General features: G+C 35.2%; 3 protein-coding genes, 2 non-coding genes and 1 pseudogene across 5 annotated transcripts; 2 read left to right on the plus strand and 4 right to left on the minus strand.

The window, feature by feature from the left end:
* Positions 1-525: 525 nt before the first annotated feature.
* Positions 526-2,373, minus strand: LOC116004817 (annotated as a pseudogene).
* Positions 2,374-5,296: 2,923 nt separating this feature from the next.
* Positions 5,297-9,202, minus strand: LOC116004818. The gene has a single exon (XM_031244990.1). It carries the CDS (start codon positions 9,200-9,202, stop codon positions 5,297-5,299), a length of 3,906 nt encoding a protein of 1,301 aa, XP_031100850.1.
* Positions 9,203-15,827: 6,625 nt separating this feature from the next.
* LOC116004819 lies at positions 15,828-17,664 on the minus strand. The gene is made up of 4 exons (XM_031244991.1): positions 17,427-17,664; positions 17,110-17,337; positions 16,855-16,996; positions 15,828-16,722 (listed from the first exon to the last, which is right to left on the minus strand). The coding sequence occupies exons 1-4, from the start codon at positions 17,662-17,664 to the stop codon at positions 15,828-15,830; spliced, it is 1,503 nt and encodes a 500-aa protein (XP_031100851.1).
* On the plus strand, positions 16,777-16,883 carry LOC116005381. The gene has a single exon (XR_004094962.1). It is a non-coding gene; the product is annotated as a small nucleolar RNA R71 (small nucleolar RNA).
* A 21-nt stretch (positions 17,665-17,685) lies between the features above and the next one.
* LOC116004820 lies at positions 17,686-21,045 on the minus strand. Its single transcript, XM_031244992.1, has 4 exons — positions 20,924-21,045; positions 18,968-19,266; positions 18,713-18,854; positions 17,686-18,580 (listed from the first exon to the last, which is right to left on the minus strand). The coding sequence occupies exons 1-4, from the start codon at positions 21,043-21,045 to the stop codon at positions 17,686-17,688; spliced, it is 1,458 nt and encodes a 485-aa protein (XP_031100852.1).
* Positions 18,635-18,741, plus strand: LOC116005382. The gene has a single exon (XR_004094963.1). It is a non-coding gene; the product is annotated as a small nucleolar RNA R71 (small nucleolar RNA).
* Positions 21,046-26,887: the final 5,842 nt, after the last annotated feature.

Below are 26,887 nucleotides of genomic sequence, written 5' to 3' on the forward strand. Positions count from 1 at the left end.
AGGGAATGAGAATTCATTTCCACTTGTTTGGGAAGCAGCAATCATGTATCTGTGTTGTGTTATTTGGGCATATCAGATAATAAATGTAGTTATACACAATTTTAGAAACTTCAGTTTTCTGGGTTGTAATCAAACACGGGAAAGGACAATATTTTTCTGAAAAAATGACTCATTTTTCAGAAGTAATTTTCTTGGTTTTCAAACACACCCTATATTGCAAAGCATGGATCATTTGATCAGCGTATCAAACTAACTATACAAAGTCTTACCCGCCTTGCACCAGACTGAGCACAAAATATAGAGAGAATACCTGTGGCACAACCAATATCAACTACAACCTGAAAATTTTATTCAAAACTAGATGGCATAAGCTGAAGCAGAAATTTTACTGGGAAAAGATATACAACAAACACTTCTAACCCAGCAATTGAAATAGAATGCACAGAGATATTAAATGTTTACAGAAACAGTTGTAGACATACTAAACCAAAAGCATGTAAAATAATACTCTTATAAAAAAAAAAGTCAATGTCTCCTTCGCTTCCTTTGTGTATCCTCCTCAGAGCTAGAGCTAGATGATTCAGATTCAGACTCATCCGAGCCAGAACTCTCAGATGCATCTGATTCTGAAATAAGTTTCTGTTGTTGCATGATTAGCCGCCGCATATTCTTCAAATAGTTCCTGAGATTTTCTGTAATCCCACCCAGACCGATTTCTGTAAAGAAATTGATGGCAAACCGAGTGTTTTTGGGATTGTCCTTTGGAAATATTGAGTCAAAAGATTCCTGCATTGTTGGGTCATTAAGACGGTCATCCAACAAGCGAATCCCAAAGTGTTCGGACAATTCCTGGAAAAGATTCTTGATAAATATGCGAGAAGAAGAGGTAGTGTCTTCTTCTGTAAGCCGTATGTAAGCCAAAACATGCCAAGGCAATGCATCAGTTGCAAGCAGATGTGCAAAAAACAGGGCAACATTTCGCAGTTCATTAGTTTCCAGACGGTGAATCATCGAGTATTGTTGCACAAAACACTTCTCAAAGTTCTCCTGGTAAACTTTGTTGATCATGCAAAAACGCTGCCCCAAAAGACCATAGTTGCGGAGATAAGTTCTCTCCTGACTACAGCACTCTAAGAGCATTATGCATAACTCCATCTCTTGACCAGGCTCAAGTTTAACTTTCAACAGCTTATGACCTGCATCATCAAAGCCAGCAGTCGACATAATTGTTAGATAGATGGTTCTCCGAAGATTGACTAAGTTCGTTTCAGTCTCGTCTTTTATTTCCATTTGCTCTTCATCCTCTTCTTCACCAGCATTAGAATCCCCTTCTTCCTCAGATTCCTCACCTAGGATTCCCTTTTTCAATTCTTCATACTTTTTTTCATTCTCTAAGAAATTAGAATCTGGCTTAAAAATATCTAGAGCAATTTCAGGATCTATAGTATCTTGGAAAGATATTTCATGGGTCAACTGATCTACTTGCTCTACTAGATTAAGCTCTGGACGTACCGCAGGGTAACCCTGAAACTTTGCTTTACGTAATGCAAAGAGGCCTTCAATTAAGAACTGAACCCTTTTATCTATCTCTCCTTCGCGGAGTATCCCACGAAAGCACTCAAAGATACCATGCAACCCACGGGGGGTGAGGTCTTGCAGCATGGATCCACACTCAGTAACAAAACCAACAGCAACTTCAACACTGTCATCTGATGGATTTTCCAGTAAAACAGCAAGTAATTCCAGAGCAATTAGCTCATGAACTACTTTCTGGTTCACGAGATGAGCAATAAATTTAACTGCTGCCAGTAACTGGGGCTTATCGTTTCGTTTGTATGCTCTTTGGAGTTGTAATATAATTCTCCTCAAGAGAAGATTACCTACCACTGGAAACCTAGTGTTCACAACGGCAACTAATGCGGCAAATACATCTGTAAAACCAGGAGAAGCCATTTGGGACTTCATACAGGACCGGCAAAACAGACCTCTTCCACGAATCAAGTTCTCAGCAAACAATTCCGGAATTATGTTCTTTATATTAGTTACATTCACTTTGTTCACCAACCCATTTATAATCTTCCTAAGAGCATCCCAAGTAATTCTTTGGTATTTAACTGAGCTTTTATCCTGTATCTTCTTCATCATCCTCGCCAACTTGAAAGGGGGAATATAAACTCCTCCACTCCTTCCAGTCTGTGTAATCATATTCCCTTCTTGCTTTGACACTTTAGAATCCTCATTCTTATGATTATCTTCCCCTGCATTATTAACCCTCCTATCTCTTTCCTTCTCCCTCCTACGTTCTTCTCTTCCAGAAACCCTATAATTTTCATAGTGGTCCTCCTCATCTCTGCGGTAATTCTCTGCATCCATATCCTTAGGGCGTTTGAGATTAATGAATATTGTTGGTTAAATATATAGAGAGTATATGAATTGCTTCTTAATAATGGAAATTGTCTTTTCTCCTCTATATGAGAGGTCTATTTATACTTATTTTTAAGTTAGAGTCTTAGAAGGAATAAGAATCCTAAATTGTATTGGAATACTAAGCCTTAATCCTACTCCATTAGGAATATAATAATGACTCAAATCCTTATTATATCTCTTATAGTAATAAAGCTAGGGATTTGACTAATTCAATCCCCTCCAAAACTACCTTCTAAATATAAAAATATAAAATTAAGTATTAAAATTCACTTGGGCCAATGAAATTGATACATACACCTAACAATTCCTATTTTTCTTCTAATACTTTTCCCAACTTTGAGTTTATTTTTCCTTTTTTTTTTACAAATAAAACTAATGTATAAAAAATATCATTAAAAAGTTCTAATTAAGATCTTTTAAATGACATTCATATTGATATATTTTTTATTTTTAAATAAATCTATAAGTACATAAATTCATTAATTCAATGTAATATTTAAATTATATTCTGGAGCTACTATAAAATAAATGAAAAATACATATAATGTACATTTAGTTTAAAATTTTTGGATGTTACAAGTTTTTTTTTTTGTTGTTGTTGTTGTTAAAGGACATTACAAGTTACATTTTTTTTTTCATTGGAGTGTAGCTAAAAATTAACGTTGCACTTCAAATTCTCAAATTATTGAAAGAAATATTAGTTATTTAATTTCATAGAGTTTTACCTTTTTACTCCGTATGTATTTTATCTATTTTTGTGACCTAAGTGTCTATACGTGAGTGGATTTATTACTCTTTTGTGTGTTTTGTGTTTAAACATGTACTAAACCTTACACTCTTGATTTCAAAAGCTATTCAAATTGTTGTCATACTCCGATCTCACCGGAAAATTATTTACGCAGGACTCCGATCTCAGCGGAAAAGTATTTTCAATTTTTTAAAGACTAATAATTATAAATATTTCCTCACCAGATTAATACCCAAAAAAAAAAAAAAGAAATCATTGGGGTTTCTCTAATATTTCCTCACCAGATTAATCAATAACTTCTTTGGGATCCAAAATCCAACCACTACTTTGTTCTTGCATCTTTTTAAATCTGAAAAACAATTCTAGGTCCTAGAGATCATTGTATAATGAAAATAACAGGTATCCAGTTCAAACCTTTACGATGAGATCAACTGCCTTATAAGCTGCATCAACGGGCCCTGTTCCAACACAACAAGCAACATGTTCTTTATTGTCGGCATCAATGAGCTTAACAGTTGCAGTAGAAAGGCCAAGTGAGCCACATGTCACCTGTACATTGGGGATTACATGCTTTTAATTGACTGAACGTCCTTGCTCAATTATGAAAGTTGTAACATAAAGGTAGACCATATGAACCTGTAAATCTTCAAGTTTCCAAACAAGCTGTGGCTGGAAAACTTCATTTGATATGAGCGCAATTAGGTCATCATCTGTAATTTTCTGGAAAAAAAAAATAAAAAAAATTAGAATCTAGCAGATAGATAGAAACAGCTATACACTATCAAGGTCAAATAAACATCAAATAATTGCCACTATAAACTGCCTCAGCTATTTACTGACTAAATATTTGTCAAAACCTTAATTCATTAAAATTTAGGAATAAACACACAAATAAAGAAAATTTGTGTGTTTACCTTAGTTATCCAATTTTCCATTCTCGATTTTCTGTTATTTAGTTTTTCATTCTTTGTTTTTTGTTTTCCAGTTTAGGAAACATATTTAACCATTGTCAACATGCTTTTATATATATATAATTAGAAATTTATTAATAACGAAAAATGAGGTTCTACAACAAAGCAAGGAGGACATACCCTCAGCCTTGCAGACCAAGGAGACAGACCCCCTTGAACAAATTGTCCACATTCATTTTCCAAATTCAATTTTTGGACTATATTACTATAAAGTTTAAAATTGAAAATATTGAAAATATTTTCAGATATGTTAAAACATTAGATAATAATTTTATTATAGCAACACTATTACAGCTTCATTCAACAATTATGGTCCACATAATCACATAATATTGTGTCGACCATGATACACTATATAACAACTATGATTGAGCCACTTTGACCTAATTTACCCTTTTATTTATTCAAAACTCTTGTAGCCAGTTTATTTTATTTCAAGGGTCATGGAGCCCTTTAATTCAATATTATTTTCGCTCCTATTCATCCATATTAACCCGGTTTTATAGTCTACTCAATCCATTAAAAACCATCAAAGATATTAGAGAATTGATTATTGACCCTTCATTCCATACCAGCATAATTCTTATGAATAACTTGAACAAAAAAATAAAACGAGATAGAAAGAGTTTCATTATACACAAAAAGTCCTGAAAGGAACACCATTAGTCAATTTGTGGCTCATGATCCAAATAAAAGGTAAATTCGTGACGACACAATCTTATTGCACGATATGTAAAGTATGAAATTCTAATTCAAGCAAAAAATCAACAATAATAATCTATAGATTACAAAATGGTTTTGTGTGATATTGAACAGGTCCTAGCAATCAACTGCAAACGATATGGAAACAACGGTTAAAGCGACAAGTTTGATTTTAAATTACTATCTAGCCTGTAATCACTAATGATTTAATCCTCCCTACTTAGTTTCCTCTCTACACAATCAAAAAAGTCAACAATCTGCAATGGCAAATGAAACATGAGGAGGGATGATCTCAGTGGCACAAAAATGGCTAACAAAAGTTACCACCATTTGTAGTCGTTATCTGGTGCAGCGTCTGGTTGCTTACAAACACCTCCACCGCTTCAATAAATATCACAAATGCCCAATGTACGAGACTTTTTTTTTTTTTTGGTAAAAGGATAATATATTAATAACGAAAAGAACGGGAGGCAGCAAAGCCCCGAAAGTCATACAGCAAAGCCAATTTAACTTTATCAGGGAGGGAGTTAAAAGATGAAAACAAAGTGGCAGATGTGCGATGCAACCCCTCTAAAGCTAAAGCATCCGCAACCCTGTTTCCCTCACGATAGACATGAATAATGGATGACGACCAAGAAGTGATCCTTGAGTGAATGTGTTTGACTGCACTACGAATTCTCCATGGTAACAAGTTGGTGATAGATGTTGCGAATCGCACCAAAACAATAGAGTCAACTTCAATATGTGCCGGGATCATTGATGCTAGCTCACACCAGGATAAAGCAAAGTCAAGTGCCAGAGCTTCTGCTTCAAGTGCTGAGGATGCTATCAAGGGGAAAGATAATCCTGCAATGAGAATGCCTTCCGAATTCCGTAAACATGCCCCCCCGGCCGCTCCATTAAAGGAAAAAAAAGCATCGGTGTTTAATTTTAAGCGGCCAGATGGCGGTTTTTGCCATTTTATCCAAGTAATTCTGATTCTCTGGTTAGGAGAGAAAGAAGAAACGATCCCTTCATGAACTAGAAAGTAATCTGATGAACTACTTCTGCGAATAGGATGAATCAGAGATATTAACATTGTCTCTCTTTTAATTTTCGAGATGGCAGCAACCAAAGTGAAAGGTGAATCTTCATAAAGTGCTGCATTGTATAAGGTCCACACCACCCAAAGGATTAGACAAGGAAAAATAGAGCAGTAGAAACCCGAAGCTGTTCCTGGTTGGGTTGAAAGCCACCATGTGTGACATGCGGCTCTTATTGATCGAGCATTATTCAGGGAGATTCCGAACATCACAGCAAATGTTTGCCAAACTCCATAGATGTGAGTACAAGAGTAGAGACAATGCTCTAGTGATGCACTTGCATTAAGGCAAAAAGGACATATAGAAGGTAGGCAGATTCCAAATCTCTCTAGACAGTCTGGAAATGACAAGAATTTTCTGAAGAGTTTCCACATAAAGATTGAGCATTTAGTGGATAAACCTGGTGCCCAGATACACTTTGAGGAAAGTGTTGAGCCCTTTCTCGGTCTGATCAGATCATATGCCGTTGATAGTGTAAAATCACCTTTTGTGGATGGTTTCCAGATTGTTTCATTGTCAATTACACCGCTATTTTCATCCACTAGGTCCGCAAGTTGAAACATCCTGCGCCAGACTATCGAACCATTTCTCCGGACTGAGCTCGTAGAGTAGCGGGCTTTCATGAACTCTGACCATAAGGAATCTTTGTTCTTAAAGTTAAACCAAAGCTTCGCTGAGCATGCTTGTTGTATCGATGTCAGATTATGAATTCCCAGTCCCCCTTCATCGGTAGGTAAGCAAATTTTTTCCCATGATGCCCAATGGAATTTTTGCTTGCCTTCATATGTTCCCCAAAAGAATCTAGCAAACTTTCGCTCCAGTTCTTTGATAACTTGGCGAGGTAATTGGACAGCTGCGATTGTGTAGAGAGGAATAGTTGTCAGGACATGCTTTATTAGTACCAAGCGACCTCCCGGAGATAAGAGTTTGCGCTGCCAACCTTGGAGTTTGTTGTTGACATTCTCCAAAATATGTTGATAAAAAATGATCTTGTTTCTCCCTTGGAAAATATTCACTCCTAAGTAGCGGAAAGGCAGTGAGGATCGTTTCATATCTAGTATCTCTTCCATGGCAGTAATGCGGTTCAGATTACAGTGTTTTGAGGTGATAAAAAAGCTTTTGTCTGAGTTGATCTTCTGCCCAGAGGCCTGTTGATAGATTTTCAATACCTTGCTTAGATTTCTCAAAGAATTCACCCCTCCATTGGCGAAAATTATAATGTCGTCTGCGAAGCCCAGGTGAGTGATGATTGGACATCTAAACGAAGTTTCATAAGGGGAAATAAGTCCCGAGCCATAATGAAGGAGCAACGAGCGTGATAGGGCTTCTGAGACTAAAATAAAGAGAAGCGGAGATAGTGGGTCTCCTTGTTTTACACCCCTTGAAGGTTTGAAAAATCCACAGGAAACTCCGTTAACTAGCACTGACAGACGAGTTGCATTGAGAAAGTTCATAATCAAATTTATGAAATAAGTTGAGAATCCAAACCTTTGTAAGACTGCTCGTAGGAAAGGCCAAGCTACTCGATCAAAAGCTTTTGACATGTCAAGTTTAATTGCCACGTTAGATCCCTGACATCTTTTGTTGATAGATTGGATTAATTCAAGGGCAAGAAGAACATTGTCATGGATGTTTCTTCCTTGGACAAAGCCTGATTGTTCTCTAGAAATTATCCTTGGGAGAAGCTTATTAAGACGGGTAGAAATGACCTTTGTAAAAATCTTGCTTACAAAGGTGCATAAACAGATTGGTCTATAATCCGCGAATGATTCTGGATTAAGCTTCTTGGGGATTAGGACTAGCTGTGCACTCGAGAAGGCAAAAGGCACCGGAACTCCAATCATGAAATCCAGAACTGCTATGTACACATCATTGTGAAGTATATCCCAGCAGCTCCTAAAAAAAGATCCTGAGAAACCATCTGGACCTGCTGTACTGTCCGGGTCTAAAGCCCACACCGCATTTTTAACTTCTTCTCGAGTCAAGGGGGCCAGGAGAGCAATATTATCTTCCGTGGTTAAGATTGTAGGCAGACAGTCAAGAATAGCATGCATATCTTCACTTTCATCTGCTGTAAATAAAGAGGTGAAGAAGTTAACTGCTTCGGATTGGATGTCAACCTGATTAGTAAGAAGACTACCGGATGTGTTTTTGACTGCACTTATGCGTTGTCGACGGTGTCTATCTTTGACCGTAGAATGAAAAAAGCTGGTATTGGCATCCCCTTCCCTCAGCCATTTAACTCTAGCCTTTTGTTTCCAGTAGATCTCTTCGAGCTTTAGAGCTTGGAGAAGGGAGGCTTGAGCATAACTTAGCAGTTCTCGGTTCTCTTGGGTTGGTGAAGCATCAAACCTTTTTTCCGCATCTGATACTGATTGATCCAGGTTCCTTACTTGATCAAAAACATTGCCAAAAATCTCTCTATTCCAAACTCGGAGTGCCTGTTTAAGTCTTTTAAGTTTAAATGTAAGAGCACGCATACCCCCTCCAATAGCAGGAACTGACCAGTTTGTTTTCACAAAATGTTCAAAGCTAGCATGCTTGAGCCACATATTTTGAAATCTAAACTGTTTAGGACCCAAAAGATCCGCTTTATTTCCACAAAGCAAAATTGGCGCATGATCTGAGGTAGTTCTGTTCAGAAGCATAATATTGACATCAGTAAAGTAATCTCTAAATGAAGAAGAGAGAAGAAACCTGTCAAGCCTTTTCCAAATTCTTCCCCGATTTCGGGTTCCAGTCCAGGTGAAAGTGCCTCCTGTGGTTGCTAAATCAAGCAAAGAGTTGTCAGCAATGAAAGTTGAGAAATCTGAGATGCTATTTAATTCAGGGGTTGCATTTCCTTTGTATTCTGCCACGCTCGATATGACATTAAAATCCCCGCCCAGTAGCAGTGGTGAAGAGCTTTCCTCTATTATAGCATTAAGTTGTGACCAGAGAATTTGCCTGTCTGTTCTGGTGTGTTTTGCATAAACTGCCACAAACTCAAAGTCAAAATTCCAAGGAATGAAGGAAGCTTTACAGTAAACAAATTGATCACAGTCAATTAAAACCTCAACATTAAAAGAAGAAGACCAGAGAATCCAAATTTTGCTAACCGAAGAAGCAAAACCTTTATGGAGATTAAGAGTTCTGATGTAGGAGTCCAATTTATCATTGGTTAAAAAAGGTTCAAAGATGGCAGAAAGGTGAATGCTCTCATGTCTGATTAACCGTTTGAGCCTGCGGCAAGAGGAAAGCAGGCCCCGGATATTCCAGAAGAGCAAATTCATTTAAAACGGTTAGAGAAAGAAACTTTTGCGATCTTCCCAGCTGCAAGACGGGTTAAAACAGATGGGGAATTGAGAGAGTAATCCTTTCTTGGCCTTCGTTTCTTTCGACAATCCTGCGAATATAAACCAAAGCCATCAATATCAAATATTTTGCAACCAAACAAATGATCTTTGTAATATGCAGTATGCCATCTTTGCACGTAAAGTAAAATAAGCCAGTGATACATTCACCTATTTGAATGAATCAAGGAACTGGACAGAATTTCCAGACTCCTACCCGTTTAAAAAATAGGGAGTAAACGAGTAAATCACATCCCACCCAGGTCTAGTATAGGGCTGCATTAACTCTTACCACTTTCACTTCTCTATCATTATTGGAGTAAATGTTAATAACAAGTGTTGAAAAGAATTAAAGTCATACTCACGTAGATGTGAGCTAACCGAACTCATCATGGTACTCGTCATAGTCGCTTTCTTCATCTTCATTGAATATTGCACTATAGAATACATATGGACTGTCAATCATCTCAGACAAAGTCAGACGTCCATCTTTGTCCAAGTCAGCCTGTAGGCATTATGAGTACATGAATCAAGATCAAAATTGTCATTACATCATATTTCTAATTTGTAAGACTGAAGAAAAATTCCACAAGCACATTACTATAAATTAGTAACGGAAGACAAGTAGGATTAATAATTTTTTTTAAAAAAAAATTGAAAACCTTTCAATAAAGTTCACATTGCTGTTTGATATTTCAATGTGAAGGATCTGCCCCATAAACAAAAAAAAAGTACATGTTTTGAGCCCCCCTCTGCCTACTCTTTCGTCAAATAGAATTTTCACTTTTATGGTTCTATGCCCTTTTTAGTTAGACAATCAACATGGATGAATTGATGGATACTGAAAAAAGAGTACTTAAATAATTTAATTATTGGAATAAAAATTTCAGAATACAGAAACACAAAATTCAAATGAATTGGGCAAAACTCATAGAGTCTAATATAATAATGAATTCTTTCCACGGCAGCAGCAATGTAGAACAACACTGTGAATGATTCTTTTCCACAGTACAAGTCTTGTTCATCAAACAAAATCTTTAGAAATTTTTGGCACACATAAAAGAGGGTGGACTATATATGAATGAGTTGATAATATCTCACCACCTAATTACCTAATTAGGTCGTCCTTAAACTTCATTTACCACTAAACAACACAAGTAACATTATACCCAAAAGTTATTGCTTAGTATATGAAACAGATTAACAAGACACACTTTCTTGAGAAATTGGGAGCTTTTGCCAGGAGTTTTATACTCCTATGTACACCTTATTGATTCTTTGAACTGCGAATTATTGTATAAATTGGCAAATGAATATAGTGGAATAGGCATCAAGTTATCAGGAAAATTTTAAGATGGGAGGTATAAGCACACAACTCCACTTAGCGTTGGGTAATATTCCATAGAAAACAACTCCATTATAAGACTATCTATATTTTATACTTATGCCCTGTCCAGGGAAGAAACTAAGCCAATTGTTGCTGGTCAGATCTTTTAAGAGAAGCCTAAAATCTACCTCTTAATTTAGAAATAATATCTAATCAGACTTTGATCTCCTTTCTTTGATGGAGGGATAGGAGGGCATTGCCACAGTTAGAAGGAGGAAAGAATGGTTAAAAAAAGTTGATCTTGAATAGGATGGTAGATCCATAGATCTTTGCGTGTATATACTTTCATATTGCAATTTAAAATGAGTCAAGTACTACCAAGGACCTTGTGGTCCAGTGGTATCAAACCCTTCCCTTTATACGGGTTGTAATCAAACACAAGCGGTATCAATTACCCCTAGCTATCAAATAACACAAGACTGACAATCACTTATATTTAATTTGATAGCAGCATTAAAATGAGAAAATCAACGAAACTGAATCAACCCACCTCACTCTCAATCTGCTTAACAAAAGCAAGATTCTTCACAACCCACGTAGATTACATAAGGAATTTAAAATTTGCCCCACTAGTTATTCAGCTGGGTCAAGGCATTAATTTATGATATAAAAGACTTGTAATGTGGTTCAAATAAAGAAAAAAAAAGTCAAAAAAGTTCAAAGTGGGTTAACAAAGGAAAATAAATCATAGGACGAATCGGTTATTTGGCTAGTGATGCTCAAAGTCAAATAATGGCCTAGTTCAAAGTGGGTTAACAAAGGAAAATAAATCATAGGACGAATCAGTTATTTGGCTAGTGAGGCTCAAAATCAAATAATGGCCTTAATCACACTTGAATCATGCATGGTCAAATTAGCTTTAACAGAGAATCAAGGCAAGTTCTAGAGAAACAAAATTATGGAAGAAATCACACAATAGAAAGAAAATAAGATCGAAGTGTCAGTCAATGGCTCAAAGTCTCACAGGTTTATTGCTTACTTAATCTAGCCACTACATATCAAACAAGAAATGCTAACAAACTAGTTACGACTTGCCAAATTATTTATTCAATCATGTTATGAATTTCAAGGAAGGAAATATAATAATTTTTTAAAAATTTTGCAGAAAATAGTAGTAAAATATTTCTGAAATTTTTTCTATAAATAAATAAATCTAAATTCCCTCCCCCACACTTATTATCAACATTGTCCCCAATGTTGAGTAAAAATGCACAGAAAAAGAATTATTAAAAATAAGACAAAGATTAAAAAGAAACTCCCCTTTCAGTTGCTCTTATTATTCAAAATAAATTGGATCTTCGAGAAGTACTTCTGCAACGTTTTCAACTCGAAACTCATCATGGTAAGGTTTAAGACTATGGCCATTCACCTTGAATATCTTGGAAGTTTGCAAACTTTGAATCTCTATTGCACCATGAGGAAAAATATTAGTAACAATAAACGGACCAACCCAACGAGAACGTAACTTACCCGGGAATAGACGAAGCCGTGACTGGAAGAGTAAGACTTTTTGTCCAATTGAAAATTCTTTTCTCAAAATCATCTTGTCATGGAATGCTTTCGTCTTATCTTTGTAAATTCTTGAATTCTCGTAAGCCTCATTGCCAATTTCCTCCAACTCAGAAAGTTGCAACTTCCGGTGCAGGCCACTTTCATCAATATTCATATTAAAATTTTTGACAGCCCAATATGCTTTGTGCTCCAACTCAACTGGAAGGTGACATGCTTTCCCAAACACAATGCGATAAGGGGACATACCAATAGGTGTTTTGTTTGCAGTTCTGTACGCCCACAATGCATCATCTAATCGCAAACTCCAATCCTTCCTGTTTGGGTTGACTGTTTTCTCAAGGATTGACTTGATCTCTCGGTTGGACACCTCTGCTTGCCCATTAGTCTGTGGGTGGTAGGCAGTTGACACCTTATGGGTGACATGGTACTTCCTAAGCAATGCTTCAATAGTGCGATTACAAAAGTGAGTTCCCTGGTCACTTATTATAGCTCTTGGAATCCCAAACCTGGAAAAGATGTTAGACTTGATAAAATCTGCAACAACAGAGTCATCAGTCCTGGTGGCTTTAGCTTCCACCCACTTTGAAACATAATCAACACCAAGTAAAATATAGACAAAACCAAAAGATACAGGAAATGGGCCCATAAAATCAATGCCCCAGACATCAAAAACCTCACAAAATATTATCAGAGTTTGTGGCAATTCATTTCTCCGGGATAAATTACTTGACTTTTGGCATGCATCACATGACTTACAAAATGAATATGAATCTCTAAATAAAGTTGGCCAATAAAAACCACACTCCAACACTTTCCTTGCTGTTCTCTTGGCACCAAAGTGGCATCCACAAGCATAAGAATGACAAAAGGCGAGGATTGAAACAATTTCATCATCAGGTACACATCTTCTTACTACTTGGTCAGCACAGTGCTTCCACATGTATGGTTCATCCCACACATAGTACTTGGAATCACTCTTGATTTTATCTTTCTAGGCTTTAGACAACTCATGAGGAAACTTGTTAGCAACTAAAAAATTAACTATGTTAGCATACCATGGTAAAATCATTGTTGCAGCAAGTAGGTGTTCATCAGGGAATGCTTAGCTTCTTGCAGTGAAGGTTCAGGTTCGATGTGCACCAAACGACTCAAATGATCTGCCACAAGATTTTCTGTCCCTTTCCTATCTTTGATCTCTATATCAAACTCACTCAAGAGGAGTATCCATCTTATCAACCTTGGTTTGGCTTCCTGCTTTTTCATCAAGTAGCGAAGAGCTGCATGATCAGAATACACTATAACTTTAGTACCCAACAAATAAGACCTAAATTTTTCCAAAGCAAAAACAATGGCTAAAAGTTCTTTTTCTGTAGTAGAATAGTTTTTCTGAGCATCATTTAAAGTTCTAGAAGCATAATAAATAACATGAGATGATTTCTCGAGCTTTTGACCCAACACAACCCCTACTGCGTGATCACTTGCATCACACATAATCTCGAAAGGATAGTTCCAATTAGGTGGCTGAATGACCGGGGCAGACGTCAACAACTCTTTTAATTTGTCAAATCCTCCTTTACACTCTTCATCAAACTCAAAGGAGGTTTCTTTTTGCAACAATTTGCACAAAGGTAGGGCTATCTTCGAGAAGTCTTTGATAAATCTTCGGTAGAAACCTGCATATCCAAGAAAAGAGCGGACTTCCCGCACATTAGTAGGATAAGGTAGAGATTCAATAATATCAACTTTAGCTTTATCAACCTCAATCCCTCTAGATGAAATAGCATGCCCCAAAACATTACCTTGATCAACCATAAAATGACATTTTTCAGAATTTAACACAAGATTACTTTCTATGCATCTTTTCAAAATAAGTGTAAGGTTATGCAAGCAATTATCAAAAGAATCTCCATAAACGGTAAAATCATCCATGAAAACCTCTATTATATGCCCAACATAATCAGAAAATATGCTAACCATACACCTCTGAAAGGTGCCCGGGGCATTACAGAGGCCAAACGACATGCGTCGATATGCAAAAGTGCTGAAGGGACACGTAAAAGTTGTCTTTTCCTGGTCTTCTGGAGCAATTGCAATATGAAAATAACCTGAATAACCATCAAGAAAACAAAAATATGAACGACCAGCTAACCTTTCTAGCATTTGATCAATAAAAGGTAAAGGGAAGTGGTCTTTTCTTGTTACAGCATTCAACTTCCTATAATCTATACAAACTCGCCATCCATTTTGAATACGAGTGGGAACCAGTTCATCATTTTGGTTTTTCACAACTGTAATTCCTGTTTTCTTAGGAACCACTTGAGTTGGGCTAACCCATTTGCTGTCTGAAATTGGATAGATTATCCCAACTCCAAGGAGTTTAAGGACATCTTCCTTCACTACTTCCATCATGGGTGGGTTTAGCCTTCTTTGTGGTTGACGGGATGGTTCTGTTCCTTCCTCTAGTAGAATTCGGTGCATGCAAGTGGATGGGCTTATTCCTTTGATATCCGCAATTGTCCACCCAATGGTAGTTTTGTGTTCTTTCAACACATGGACAAGTTTTTCCTCCTCTGTTGTAGAAAGTTTAGTTGAAATTATGACTGGCAATGTTGTATTTTCTCCCAAGAAAGCATATTTAAGGTGTTCGGGGAGAGGTTTCAACGCAGGGACAGGTGTCTGCACAACAGAGGGTAACAACTTTTTGCTAGAAACAGGTAAAGCCATATAAGAAACATTATTATTTTTGCTAGAAACAGGTAAAGCCATATAAGAAACATTATTATGTTGGTTCAATTTAGGACAATAATTCAATGATGCAATATTATGTTGGTTCAATTTAGGACAATAATTCAATGATGCAATAGCCTCTTGTAAATTGGCACTCAAAGAATTCAATGATGCAATAGCCTCTTGTAAATTGGCACTCAAAGCAAACTCATTATTCCCCTTTTCAAGGTGTTCACTAATAACAACTTTCAATTCATCATTACCATCAAATTCAAAAACTTCTTCAACTAATGAATCAAGAATATCAATAGAATAAGCAGAGTTATCATCACTAGGGCATTTCATAGCATCATAAATATTGAATGTAACAATATTACCATCAAACTCCATAGTAAGTGTACCACTGTGAATATCAATTTTTGTTTTTGCAGTTTTTAAAAATGGTCTTCCTAGTAGAATAGGTGCAGGATGATCATTATTTTCCATATCAAGCACATAGAAATCAGTAGGATGATCATTATTTTCCATATCAAGCACATAGAAATCAGTAGGGAATATATTATTTTCCATATCAAGCACATAGAAATCAGTAGGGAATATCAAATTATCCATATCAAGCACATAGAAATCAGTAGGGAATATCAAATTATTAACTTGCAACAATACATCTTCAATAACACCCCTAGGATATGCATTAGATCTATAAGCCAATTGGATAACCACACTAGTTTTATTCAAAGGTCCAAGTTTTAAAGAAGCATACACAGAATATGGCATAACATTAATAGATGCTCCTAAGTCTAGCATGGCTTTCTCAAGTCTAGTATCACCTATCATACAAGGAATAGCAAACATACTTGGATCCTTGCATTTTTCAGGAAGTTTGCTTTGAATCACAGCTGAGACATTCCTCCCCATTATCACTTTTTCACCTCTTTTTTATTTTTGCTTCCTTTTTGTTGTACACAACTCCTTTAAGAATTTAGCATATCTAGGAACTTGTTTTATTGCATCAAGTAATGGAATATTTACTTCACAATTTTTGAAAGTTTCATATAACTCTACATCTTTCGCTTCTTTTTTAGATTCTGACAAAGCTTGAGGGAATGGGGGAGTTGGTTTATAATCAGAAGGACTAGGGAACTTACTTTGAGAATTTTCGTTGTTGTTAGTTCCCTCTTTTTCTTGGTCTACTGATGGGGGTAACATTTGTAGGACCTTCGTTTCTTGAAAATTGGACTTTGTATCTTGTTGGAATAGTTGTGTTTCTTGCTGAAATTGTAAAGTGTTAATGGCAAGAGACTTAACAATGTCTTCAAGATTCATACCTGAGTTAGAGCTTTGGGCCGGTGGTTGTCTTGAAGGAAATGGTTGTCTATACTGCTGAAAATTTGAACGATTCTGAACAATCTGGTTCCCTTGTGAGTTCCCATAGCTAAGGTTCGGGTGATCCCTCCAACCAGGATTATATGAATTAGAAAATGGATCATACTTACCTTGAGGTTGTCCAGGAAAACCTCCAGCCGCATTGACATGTTCAATCGGTTCTTCTTGAAGAGTTGGGCAAGCATCAGTTTGGTGTCCAACTACCGAGCAAATTCCACAAGCTTTCACAGTTTGCATATTTCCTACAGCTAATTGACGAACAAGAGTAGTTAAACCAGCCACTTGTTGTTCAAGATTGGAAATACTTACCTCATTTATTTGCTTGGATGGTTGGACAAGTCTATTGCCAAACTGTTGAGAATTTGCTGCCATGTTTGCAATTAGATTCTTTGCAACATCCGGTATCTTATCAACTAATGCACCTCCACTTGTAGCATCAATCATGCTTCTATCAATCGGAAAGAGTCCTTTATAGAAGTACTAAATAAGTAATTGTTCCGTGATTTGGTGATGAGGGCAACTTGCACAAAGCTTCTTAAAACGCTCCCAATATTCATATAATGATTCTCCATTGTGTTGCCTTATACCACAGATTTCTTTTATGATGTTGGCCGCCCTTGAAGCTGGAAAGTATTTTTCAAGGAACACCGTCTTCAAGTCATTCCATGTGGCGATGCTCCCGGAAGGTAGATAATATATCCAATCCTTTGCTGCGCTGAATCCTTCAAAGAAAAAGGAAAGGCTCTCAACTTGATTTGTTCTTCAGTAACTCCCGTAGGTTTCATACTTAAACACACCACATGAAATTCTTTTAAGTGTTTATGAGGATCTTCACCTGCAAGTCCATGAAAAGAAGGCAAAAGATGAATTAACCCAGATTTTAATTCAAATTGTACATTAGCATCTAAAGCAGGAAACGTAATGCATAAAGGCTGTTGATCTAAATTTGGAGCTCCAAGCTCTTTTAAAGTCCGATTTTGAGCCATGGGTTTTTCTTCTAAATCATAATGTGAGGAAGATGGGGAATCAGTAGCCAGTGCACTAAACTCCAATTTCCTACGAGCTTGTTTNCATTATTTTCCATATCAAGCACATAGAAATCAGTAGGGAATATCAAATTATTAACTTGCAACAATACATCTTCAATAACACCCCTAGGATATGCATTAGATCTATAAGCCAATTGGATAACCACACTAGTTTTATTCAAAGGTCCAAGTTTTAAAGAAGCATACACAGAATATGGCATAACATTAATAGATGCTCCTAAGTCTAGCATGGCTTTCTCAAGTCTAGTATCACCTATCATACAAGGAATAGCAAACATACTTGGATCCTTGCATTTTTCAGGAAGTTTGCTTTGAATCACAGCTGAGACATTCCTCCCCATTATCACTTTTTCACCTCTTTTTTATTTTTGCTTCCTTTTTGTTGTACACAACTCCTTTAAGAATTTAGCATATCTAGGAACTTGTTTTATTGCATCAAGTAATGGAATATTTACTTCACAATTTTTGAAAGTTTCATATAACTCTACATCTTTCGCTTCTTTTTTAGATTCTGACAAAGCTTGAGGGAATGGGGGAGTTGGTTTATAATCAGAAGGACTAGGGAACTTACTTTGAGAATTTTCGTTGTTGTTAGTTCCCTCTTTTTCTTGGTCTACTGATGGGGGTAACATTTGTAGGACCTTCGTTTCTTGAAAATTGGACTTTGTATCTTGTTGGAATAGTTGTGTTTCTTGCTGAAATTGTAAAGTGTTAATGGCAAGAGACTTAACAATGTCTTCAAGATTCATACCTGAGTTAGAGCTTTGGGCCGGTGGTTGTCTTGAAGGAAATGGTTGTCTATACTGCTGAAAATTTGAACGATTCTGAACAATCTGGTTCCCTTGTGAGTTCCCATAGCTAAGGTTCGGGTGATCCCTCCAACCAGGATTATATGAATTAGAAAATGGATCATACTTACCTTGAGGTTGTCCAGGAAAACCTCCAGCCGCATTGACATGTTCAATCGGTTCTTCTTGAAGAGTTGGGCAAGCATCAGTTTGGTGTCCAACTACCGAGCAAATTCCACAAGCTTTCACAGTTTGCATATTTCCTACAGCTAATTGACGAACAAGAGTAGTTAAACCAGCCACTTGTTGTTCAAGATTGGAAATACTTACCTCATTTATTTGCTTGGATGGTTGGACAAGTCTATTGCCAAACTGTTGAGAATTTGCTGCCATGTTTGCAATTAGATTCTTTGCAACATCCGGTATCTTATCAACTAATGCACCTCCACTTGTAGCATCAATCATGCTTCTATCAATCGGAAAGAGTCCTTTATAGAAGTACTAAATAAGTAATTGTTCCGTGATTTGGTGATGAGGGCAACTTGCACAAAGCTTCTTAAAACGCTCCCAATATTCATATAATGATTCTCCATTGTGTTGCCTTATACCACAGATTTCTTTTATGATGTTGGCCGCCCTTGAAGCTGGAAAGTATTTTTCAAGGAACACCGTCTTCAAGTCATTCCATGTGGCGATGCTCCCGGAAGGTAGATAATATATCCAATCCTTTGCTGCGCTGAATCCTTCAAAGAAAAAGGAAAGGCTCTCAACTTGATTTGTTCTTCAGTAACTCCCGTAGGTTTCATACTTAAACACACCACATGAAATTCTTTTAAGTGTTTATGAGGATCTTCACCTGCAAGTCCATGAAAAGAAGGCAAAAGATGAATTAACCCAGATTTTAATTCAAATTGTACATTAGCATCTAAAGCAGGAAACGTAATGCATAAAGGCTGTTGATCTAAATTTGGAGCTCCAAGCTCTTTTAAAGTCCGATTTTGAGCCATGGGTTTTTCTTCTAAATCATAATGTGAGGAAGATGGGGAATCAGTAGCCAGTGCACTAAACTCCAATTTCCTACGAGCTTGTTTTCTTAAGTTGCGTAGAGTTCTTTCTATTTCTGGATCGTATGGCAATATTTCTCGATTAGTAGATCTAGTTATAGGCATAAACCATAAAAGATATTGCAGAAATTAGACAAAGTAATGAAGACACCAAAAATTTATTAAATTTTTTTTTTGACAAATGACGAAGAAGAATAAATGAATAAATAAACAAACGAATAAACACAAAAATAAACTAGAAAAGCTCCCCGGCAACGGCGCCAAAATTTGACGAGCTGTCGTAGGCTCCCAAATTAAACCTTAAAAAACGTAGTAGTGAGAGTAAGGATCGTTTCCACGAGGAGTAACTAGTTTGATTTATGAGTTCAAATTAAAGAGGGGGGTTTGGTATGAAATTAACATTCAAAATAAGTAAATAAATAAATAAATAAATATGAATAGAAAAGATGATAATCAAGCCAAAGTTTACGAAAGAAATCAATTGAACTTTTAATACTTGGTCTAAGAAAACATTCACCTCTGGATTTTAGTAACTGATCATAGATTCACGGTTAATTCATAATAGTTGAACATTCGTTGTGGGATTAATTCCCGATTTTCCTTAGTCATAGGTAATCAAACACAAGCGGTATCAATTACCCCTAACTATCAAAGCAGCATTAAAATGAGAAAATCAACGAAACTAAATAACATAAACACATGCGGTTATGTTTAATTCATATTAATATTCCTCCTAGGACTAAATTAATACTAATGCCATATTAATAAATCTCAGTTGCTACACAGATTAGAAAACCAATTGAACGAATCGTTAACTAATCTAGCAATAAACTGTTCAAGTAATTAAACTAGTAAGCCTCCTAACAATTAACTGGAACAGTCATATAAAATAAAACACAGGGAAATATCAATTACTCAAATGAAGATGAATTCAATATAAAAAAAAATAATTCCATCTCACAATACAAATTGATCCAGGGTTCATGTAATCTTGACCAAGTTTAGAGAATTAGCTTCGCAGAGCCATGAACCAGAAAATATTAACAGAAAAAATAAAACTTGCAAACTGGAGAAACTATCAAATTGTGCACAGCTAGTCTGATTCTCTCAACTACAAAATCTGCTATTTATACACTTCTAACTTCAACAAAATTTTCTTAAGTTAAGGAAAATAATTAATCTGAAAATTAATTTGAACCTCTCAAAATAGACCCAAATGGTGAAAATAATCTTGCCATCAGTTTCCCTGTTGACCAACGAAATCCTCTAAGCTTTAGCCGTCAAAATCTTTGCTGCTGTTTTGACGAAGTATCTGCCGCTGCTCCTTTCGTACGTACGCTGCTGCGCAGGGAACAAAAAAAACTAACATTTGAATTTCTTTTCTTTCTTTTGTTTAGTTATTTAGGTTATTATATATTTTGGGCTCATTTTATTAAACAAAGAAATGGGCTATGATGTTTTTGGACTCAAAATAAAACTTAAATCATAACAAAGAATTGGGCTACAAGCTTGTTGGGCTCAAACTTAAAATTTTTAACTACATAAAATATTTATTTAACTTATTGATTACTAAACTTTAAAAATAAATAATTATTATATAATAATAAATAATTAATGCAAAAATATTATAAAGATGTACAAAAAATAAAAGTATAAAATATGTCTATCACAAACTTTTGAGCTGGAGTGTTTCCTGAATCATCAGAATGGTGCGAAGTATTGTGACCTTTCTCATCATAGATTCTTACCCGCTGGTCAATAGTCGTTTGAAATGGGTTTCCATAATTAAAACAAACTCGTTCTCCTCCACGACCTCTCCAAGAACGCTCACGTCCTCCGAAGCGGTTATTACTTCCTCATCGGGAGCCATAACTTTCACCAGTACTCCCTCCTTGTGATTCCAGGGCACTTGGATCTACATTTCCTTGTGACATAAAGACATTTCTTTCCTGGAGCTCATTTGAATCATTATTTCCTAATGCATTCTGTAGCATAGAAAATACTTGATCCAAAGACTCTTAAGTCCTTACTTCCTAACAGTTGGTATCTAAGGACATCATATTCTTTATCCATGCCAAAAATCCAGCTAAAAACAAGTAATTTGTCATGTTTTTTCATTTCATCCACATCATTTGTTATTGGCATCGTAGCATACAAAGCAACACATACACTCTTAAAGTCATAGTAATAACTAATAATATCTAAGCTCACACCTCTTTTGACTAGACCGATATACTCCCTGAGATAACTGGTATAACTTTCTCAAATCACGGGTTCCACTGAACCATTTGTTCACTAATCCCCATACTTATTTTCCAGTTTAGTAGTGTTGCATAGATAAAATAATTCTCACAGTCCACAGCTAAAGTAGCATTTGTAGGACACTCTTTGTCCAAATGATCACCCTTCCCCATATGGCTATACCATCTAAATTTACTTTAATACAAAATCTTCACTTAGAAACATTAGACTCATCTGAAGCCAGAACTATGTCAATTAATTTAGATGGTGTGGAAATAACAGTGATATTCATTTCTTTTGCCATTTTAATCTTCACCCAACAAATTCAATAGATGAACAATACAACAACCCTTTACCAGAAAAGAAAAAACACACTGCATGTATCTCTTCTTTCATCAGAAGATCCAACCAGACTGAAACCCTTCAACACATCCTACCTCCTTGGATTCAACACGACGATGCGAGACGAGAAAAAAGAATAAAGTGTGAGCATAATTACATAAATAGTGCGTGAATAAAACCCAAGATAAATAGATATCAACAAAGATTCAGTGGAGAATGCATCCGCAAATTTACAGGTTATAGTGCTACAAATCCACATAATTCTTCAGACTGACGTTAATAGGGAAATTTTTTCCTAAAATTGCCAAAAACATTAGGAATTATGCAAACTTTCAAACACAATGAACGCAAAAAGAATTGAGTGGAGCATACTCACCAGTCACCACATGTGGCCATGTCAAGACATTTTCACCCGTTAGCCCTGTTTGGTAAATGGTTGTTAGCTGATTGGGTTAGAAGGTATGATTAGTCGATAACATTAGCGGATTGTAGAAAGTTGTTTTAAATTAGCTGTTAGCTGATAGCTATTTGGTATAATTTCTTTTTCTTAAAAAGCTAATTGAAAAAGTTGCTTTGAGTAGCATTTTGAATTTTAGTATTTTGGAGTTACAAAAAGCTTATTAACCAAACAAGATCAAATAAGCCAAAATTGACTGATAGGCTGATTATTTACTAAACAGAGCCATTGTCTCCGCAGATGGCTCTTCAACTGCACACTGTTTTGCTAATGACATTATAGCAGACAATGCAAAAAATCATAATGAAAACTACATATTAAACAGAAAAAGAGATGCCAAAATGTCTATACCAAACAAACAGATACAGACTTTTCCTCAAAAAAATAACAAACTGTATATCAATTAATTATCGGGTCGTGCCCAATACCACGCTCAATTATCATGTCACTAGCCCCCCTACTTCCGAGCTGCGAGTACAGTAGAGTCAACTAGGAATTAATAAAAGTGTAAACTCATCAAATATCCCGTCACTAGCTCCTAAGGCTACGGGCATAAAGAAGTGGCTATTATTTTTTTTCTTTTATACTTTACTTAATAAAAAATATTTTTTAATAAATTATTTTCTTTATTCTCTTTATTTCATATTTTTTTCGCTAACTGAGGCGTGGGCTCGACCACCATGGACGAGGATTGGCCTCAGCCATGCCATAGCCTAGGGTTGACCTCGGGCATGGTGGATGGACGCTTCGACAGCCATGGCCAAATATTGGCCTCGGCCATGGCGGATGGTCGCCTTTGTCACATGGCTGGCGGAGGACGATCCTCAGCTCCACCTTTTTTTTTTAATTACTTGGTTTTGATTTTGATTTTGATTTTGATTTTGTTTGTTTGTTTTTGTTTGTTTTTTTTTTTTTCATTTTAAAATAAACCGAGACAAACTATGAAATTCTAATTCGAATTGTCATAATTTGAACTCGGGTGTAGGTGCACCAAGGATGTCATCGAACAAATCGCAACTATTACATAATATATTATTTTATAATTCATATAATTAATAAAGTATGTTATATTCCTTGAATCGCACGGGTAAATAATAGTTGAGCGTATATTATCAAATAGAACTGTACTTGAATAATAATAATAATAATAATAATAATACTTTAGTGTTGTTATAATTAAACTACATTTGTGTATAAAATGCAATTAAATAGCAAGTATCACATATTAAGTGTATATTATTAAATGAAAATGTAGTTGAATTAGAGTGATACTATAGTGACATTGGAATGAAATTACAATGTGCATAAAATGAAATTGAATAATGATAGAGGTTGCTACATGGACCATAACGGAATTTGTTGTCGACTATTATTAACGAAAAACATCAAACGACGTTGTTTTGGCCATGGTCAACCGTATAATTTGCCCTTTGTTATTCTTTTTCTTTTGTACTCTATAATATATGGAATTGTCAATAGTATTATTATTATACCCACTCCAATCATCCATGTGAAGTGTAAATCGTGACACCAGGTGCTACTAGACCACAAGGTCTTTGGCAAACCAAATAGGTTGTCAAAGATACACTAGCATTATTACAGTGTTATTTGATCAATAATTTTATTAGACAAATGATTTTTTGACGGGGGAGATTTTTAGAATAGATATTATTATTATCTATTCAAAATTTATTCGGCAAACCAAATAGGTTGTCAAAGATACACTAGCATTATTACAGTGTTATTTGATCAATTTATTAGACAAATGATTTTTTGACGGGGAAGATTTACACTACCAAACTGATCTTTCTTCAAGTTACATTGATGTAAATCCACAACAAGTGTATTGGCACCTAAGACTCCCTTGGAATAGAATACAAAACAGAAGGTGATAAAATCGAAAAATCTACCAATCCTAATCCTTATGCAAGGCGAGACACTTTGCTACACATTTCCAAGGTTTGTTACATCTTTCTGGACTTTTCTAGCAATTGTACATAGTATCCCATAGTTGGTAAAATATTCTAGAAGCATATACATAATACTAGGGTAGTAGAGATATATAGAATATTCTAGAACATAAGAGAATCCTTAGTTTGTGTAGAGATTTGGAAAGTTCTAAAGCTAAATTATTAGTCTTTAGATCAAGTAAATCTCCACCATCCATTGAGGAGGTGGAATGACTATAAATACCCTTCATGGGTCTTGTTGGAAAGCCAACATTACAGTTACAATAAAGAGAATATAGGAATAATGTAGATTTTGAGCCTAAAGCTCGGAAGAATGTAGATTTTGACACTAAAGCCCGAGTAAGAACAAGTGATACACTAACATTATTACAATATGCCATCAAAAAACTCTAATACAATACAAATTCTTCTTTAAGTCAAAAGTTTAAACTTCTAAAATGAGAAAGCTTTCCAAGGGGTAGATTTACCCACAGAGAAGTATCCCACGCTCAAACCTACCACTGGAAACCTAGTGTTAACAACGGCAACTAATGCTTCAAATACATCTGTAAAACCAGGAGAAGCCATTTGGGACTTGATACAGAAGCGGCAAAACAGACCCCTTACACGAATCAGATTCTCAGCAAACAATTCTGGAATGATGTTGTTTATATTAGTTGCATTTACTTTGTTTACCAAACCATTTATGCTCTTCCTAAGAGCATCCCAAGTCATTCTTTGGTATTCAACTGAGCTTTTGTCCTCCTGTATCTCCTTCATCATCCTTGCCAACTTGAAAGGGGAATATAAACTCTAATTTTTTTCCTTTGCATTATAAACCCTCCCATCTTCATAGTGGTCCATCTCTATCCCCTAGGGCTGCGATACTGATCGAAAAATAAAGTTGAAAAAAAATATGGAAAGAATATATGAATTGCTTGAAAATTGTGGAAATTGCCTCCCCTCCTGGACGTCTATTTATAGATAGTTTAGACCTACAAGTCTACAACCGAATAACTAATCCTACTTTCATTAAGAATAAACACTAATCCTACTTTCATTAAGATTAAATTGAATAAACACTAATCCTACTTCCATTAAGAATAATGAATGGAATCAAATCCTTATTTTGACTAATAATAATGTTTCAATTTCCTTCCAAAACTACCTTTCAAATATAAAAATATAAGATTTTTTTTGAAGGTAAACGTAGTTATTCCATTAATTCATAACAAGATTAAATATTAAAATTCAATATGAGAATTCGCCACTGATACATGCACCTAACAGTTCTTATTTTTCTTCTTATACTTTTTTTTTTCAACTTAAGTTTATTTTTCTCTTTTTCTTTTTTACAAATAAAATTAATGTATAAAAAATATAATTAAAAAGCTCTAATTAAGATCTTTTGACATCCATACCGATATATTTTTTATTTTTTATTTTTAAACAAATTCATAGGTTCATAAAGTTATTACTTTAGTCTAATATTTAAATTATATTCAGAACCTACTATAAAATGAATGAAAATACATATGATGTACATTTAGTTTAGGATTTTTAGGCATTACAAGTTTTTTTTTTTTGGGTGAAAAAGATATTACAAGTTATGTTTATAGACATATTAAATAAATCTACAAATCTTCTACAAATATAATAAGAGCAAATAAAGTTACGCCCTAACGAGAACTAAAAAAAATGTTAGTGTAATTGTTTGTTAGGATGAATGGTTCATATTATTTTGATTTTAATATTTTTTAAATGATTTTCTTTCTTTACCCTCTATTATATTATTTGTTTACCTTAAATAACTTTACAACTTTACATTCCGCTAGTATAAACTTTAGTGATGGAATATTCCGTTAACTATTTATTATTATTAACTTACTCATTGATTTTTATAAAAAATGTCTTAGGTTCGAACATCATCCTAATCAGAATTGGCATAATTGTTAAATATATATTATGAATATATTAAAATGTATTAAAAAATACAATATAAAATTTGGACCTAATTTACCCTTTTATTTAGAGTTAATTCCAGCAATGGTCCTCCGACTATCTTGATTTTTCAAAATTAGTTCCCGATTTTTAATTTGGACAATTTAGGTCCCTTGACTTTCAATTTCTTTCCAATGTTGGTCCTTTCGTCAAATTTTAGTTAAGTTCAGGTCAAATGAAGGGTAAAAGTGTCCGTTCACCTGTTTAGTGTAACCTTGGGAATTTTGCTATTACAAGTAATAATACGAGTATTAATACACTAAACAGGTGAACAGACACTTTTACCCCTTCATTTGTCTTGAACTTAACCAAAATTTGACGAAAGACCAACATTGGAAAGAAACTAAAAGTTAAGGGACCTAAATTGTCAAAATTAAAAGTCAATGACTAATTTTAAAAAATCAAGATAGTCAAAAGACTTGCTGAAATTTACTCCTTTTATTTATTCAAAATTCTTGTAGCCAGTTTATTTTATTTCAAGGGTCATGGGGCCCTTTAATTCAATATTATTTTTGCTCCTATTCACCAATATTAACCCGGTTTTATGGTCTACTGAATCCATTAAACGGTTTTATGGTCTACTCAATCCATTAAAAACCATCAAAGATATTAGAGAATTGATTATTGACCCCTCATTCCATACCAACATAATTCTTATGAAAAACTTGAACAAAAAAATAAAACAAGATGGAAGATTTTCATTATACCCAAAAAGTCCTGAA

The sequence above is a fragment of the Ipomoea triloba genome, chromosome 14, assembly GCF_003576645.1.
Source record: "Ipomoea triloba cultivar NCNSP0323 chromosome 14, ASM357664v1".
In the NCBI taxonomy this organism is placed as follows: Eukaryota; Viridiplantae; Streptophyta; class Magnoliopsida; order Solanales; family Convolvulaceae; genus Ipomoea; species Ipomoea triloba.

Coding starts and splice junctions, on each gene's coding strand:
- LOC116004818 (XM_031244990.1), bottom strand. CDS start 9,202: ATGAATTTGCTCTTCTGGAATATCCGGGGCCTGCTTTCCTCTTGCCGC.
- LOC116004819 (XM_031244991.1), bottom strand. CDS start 17,664: ATGGGGAGGAATGTCTCAGCTGTGATTCAAAGCAAACTTCCTGAAAAA. Junction 16,997..17,109: donor TTCTTTTCATGGACTTGCAG/GTGAAGATCCTC, acceptor TTTTCTTTGAAG/GATTCAGCGCAGCAAAGGAT. Junction 16,723..16,854: donor AAAGAAATCTGTGGTATAAG/GCAACACAATGG, acceptor TCCGATTGATAG/AAGCATGATTGATGCTACAA.
- LOC116004820 (XM_031244992.1), bottom strand. CDS start 21,045: ATGGCTCCCGATGAGGAAGTAATAACCGCTTCGGAGGACGTGAGCGTT. Junction 18,855..18,967: donor TTCTTTTCATGGACTTGCAG/GTGAAGATCCTC, acceptor TTTTCTTTGAAG/GATTCAGCGCAGCAAAGGAT. Junction 18,581..18,712: donor AAAGAAATCTGTGGTATAAG/GCAACACAATGG, acceptor TCCGATTGATAG/AAGCATGATTGATGCTACAA.